Source organism: Myotis brandtii, unplaced genomic scaffold (assembly GCF_000412655.1).
Source record: "Myotis brandtii unplaced genomic scaffold, ASM41265v1 scaffold79, whole genome shotgun sequence".
Classification (NCBI taxonomy): Eukaryota; Metazoa; Chordata; class Mammalia; order Chiroptera; family Vespertilionidae; genus Myotis; species Myotis brandtii.
The window spans coordinates 1589269-1591713 of record NW_005371173.1 but is presented as its reverse complement, the minus strand read 5'-3'; the positions used below and the strand labels follow the sequence as shown (position 1 = coordinate 1591713).

Here is a 2445-nt window from a genome sequence, read left to right as displayed (position 1 = left end):
TAAGATAGAAAGATTTTCTTTATTAATGACCCCAACCGTATTTCTTTAGATACAGGAGTTTTGAACTCAAATACTCAAGAGAAAACAAGTTAAGATTGCATTATCCTGCAACTCATTACCAGTAACATATTGCAAAGCAAAAGAGCTTGGTAGGAGGGTGGAAGGGAAGGGGAGTGAGGAGGGGAAGATAAAGAAAAGGAATTAAGTTGATCAAGTGGATTTTTTTTTTTTTTAATTCTTGGGAACTATCAAGTCCTTGCAAGCACAGCTCGTTTCTGCAGATTATTTTCCAACGTGTACAAAATGGAACCTAAATGGAGAATCCCTTGAGAACCTGAAGAGGTGCAACATTAAAAGCTACGATTATCCAGTAGCAAGTGTTCCAGCCTTCAGTTGCCAGCCGCTTCCTCTTCCTGTTCCCAAGAGTTAGCGGGATGAAAACGTCTTCCCCCTTTAAAAGCAGAGAATAAGTGTAAAGGCTAGTTTCGGGTTCACCTTACCTTCCACCCACACTCCTGAACTAGGGATGGGATCCCAAAGAGACACTAAGCATGAGGTGGAAAGGTTCCACCAGCTCTTTCATTCTATTGAATACTTTCAGGTACCAGGAAAAACCTGCGCTAAGTCCATGAGGACATTCAACCTCCCCAGTAGAAAGGAGAATCATTTGTCCACAGTTTCTGGATGGCCTAGATCTACTTGTATAACAGTGGGCTCAAGCCTTTTCCTGGTAGAGATCAGGCTCCTTCTACACAGCTTATAGCTTTTTGGGCAGCAGATGGCAATCCCATTTTAAATCTTTCACCATGGAGACAGAATGATCAAAGAAGTAACCCTCAACTACACTGTGGGTTACAGAACATCTGCCTGGCTAGGCTTCTGAGTTGTGTTCTACCCACTATTCCCCGACAAGGGCAGCTTTGAGAACAGGTAGGTTCTCAATGACAGAGTAGTATTTGCTAAAGCAGCCTGGAAGCAAGAGCTGAGAACTATGGGAAATTTTTCCTGCCCTGAATGTCTCACCACTCCGAAATAAAACCATCCCACCTTCAATAAAAAGCTCATGAGCATTTGATTCTGGCAGAGCACTGTGGGTGCTGATGGTTGGCTTCTGATCCAGGCCATTTCTTACAGCCGGCCTGCCACCCTATTACATGCTATTCATGGTTCTGCAGACCCCTTCTGCTCTGTTGTACCAGGGAGTGAGAGTGAGAGTGAGAGTGAGAGAGAGAGAGAGAGAGAGAGAGAGAGAGAGAGAGAGACAGTGTGTGTGTGTGTGTGTGTCCTGGCTTCTCCTGCCCAGCTGAACCAGTTAATTCCTGCCCACCCTTGGTAACATAATCTGGTTTTGGGGATGGCTGCAGTTGTCTGCCTCCCCCTTCCTTCTGCGGCCCACCTCTGCCAAAGAGAGGTTACGGGACAGAAAAAGGCAAAGCTGCTCTTTGTAAGTCCCAGGGAGGATGTTTATGGGCAATTTATTCATTTCAATGACTCATCCTTTCCAAGTTCCCCCATCAGGATAGAGTTGTTCTATCCTGCCCCTCAGACAACTGCACTCACTTTGCAGCGACACTCAGGAGCACCTGTTGGCGTGTAGCAGGGTGCAGGAGGCATGGGGGAGACACTGGGCAGTGGCTGCCTAATGGGCTCATCTCCTGAATGGACAAGCAGGCAGCTCTGTGACTCCCCGTGATGCCGTGTTTGGTGTGTGACAGGCTGGCCAGGTCAGGCTTCCTTCTGCTGTCCCTAGCTGCTTGTTGACCTCCTGGGCTCTACCAAACTGCCTTCTCTCCCCTGAGCTCTGAAAGTGGCACAAAATGGGTTGCCTCACACTCAAGGTCACCAAAGTGGTGCCTGATGAGAAAAGCACTCCTGTGGAAAGTGAGCAGAGAAAGAAGGGAGGCTGTAAACTCCAGGATGGAGGCAAGGTTCTGGAGGGGCAGAAAGAACATGTGTGTCTCAGCACTTATACCTGCTTCTGCCTCCCCCCCATTCGCCACCCCATTTTAGGATAGGCCAGAAGCTGCAGAAGGAATCATGCTGCCATTTTGTTGCCAGATTACCTGGACATCTCTCTAAGCAGAGGATCTAGTTACAGGCTGAACAGCACTCGGCTCTGGGCAGGAGGCACAGAGCTACTCCAGAGAAAGGCCTTTGGTACTAATTTACTAAAGACCAGAAGTCTCCAAAGCCTTTGCCTGAAGAAGTCAGTGGCGACTTTAACTGCTGTCTGGTGTTTCAGAGGTTGAAAACCCTCTACTCAGGCACATTAAGAGCCAGATACTCCTTTCATCCAGTTAAGTGGCAGCAGAAACTAACTTGCCAGAGGAGAGAGCTTGAAGCTTTATGCATACCACACCTACCAAAGTTACCTGCAAGAGTGCTGGGTGTTGGCAAATACACTGGGTGTGAGGAGCATGGGGGGGTGGGGGGCAGGGAGTGCGG

General features: G+C 48.1%; 1 protein-coding gene across 1 annotated transcript in view; it reads right to left on the bottom strand.

Annotated features, from left to right (window-relative positions):
* ARPC2 (actin related protein 2/3 complex, subunit 2, 34kDa) overlaps positions 1-2445 on the bottom strand; it is a 28396-nt gene continuing 25951 nt past the window's right edge. Inside the window, exon 10 of the mRNA XM_005883406.1 lies at positions 1-451. Within this exon, the coding sequence (XP_005883468.1) occupies positions 427-451 (25 nt within the window). The 3' untranslated portion in view covers positions 1-426. The remainder of the gene's footprint in view (positions 452-2445) is intronic.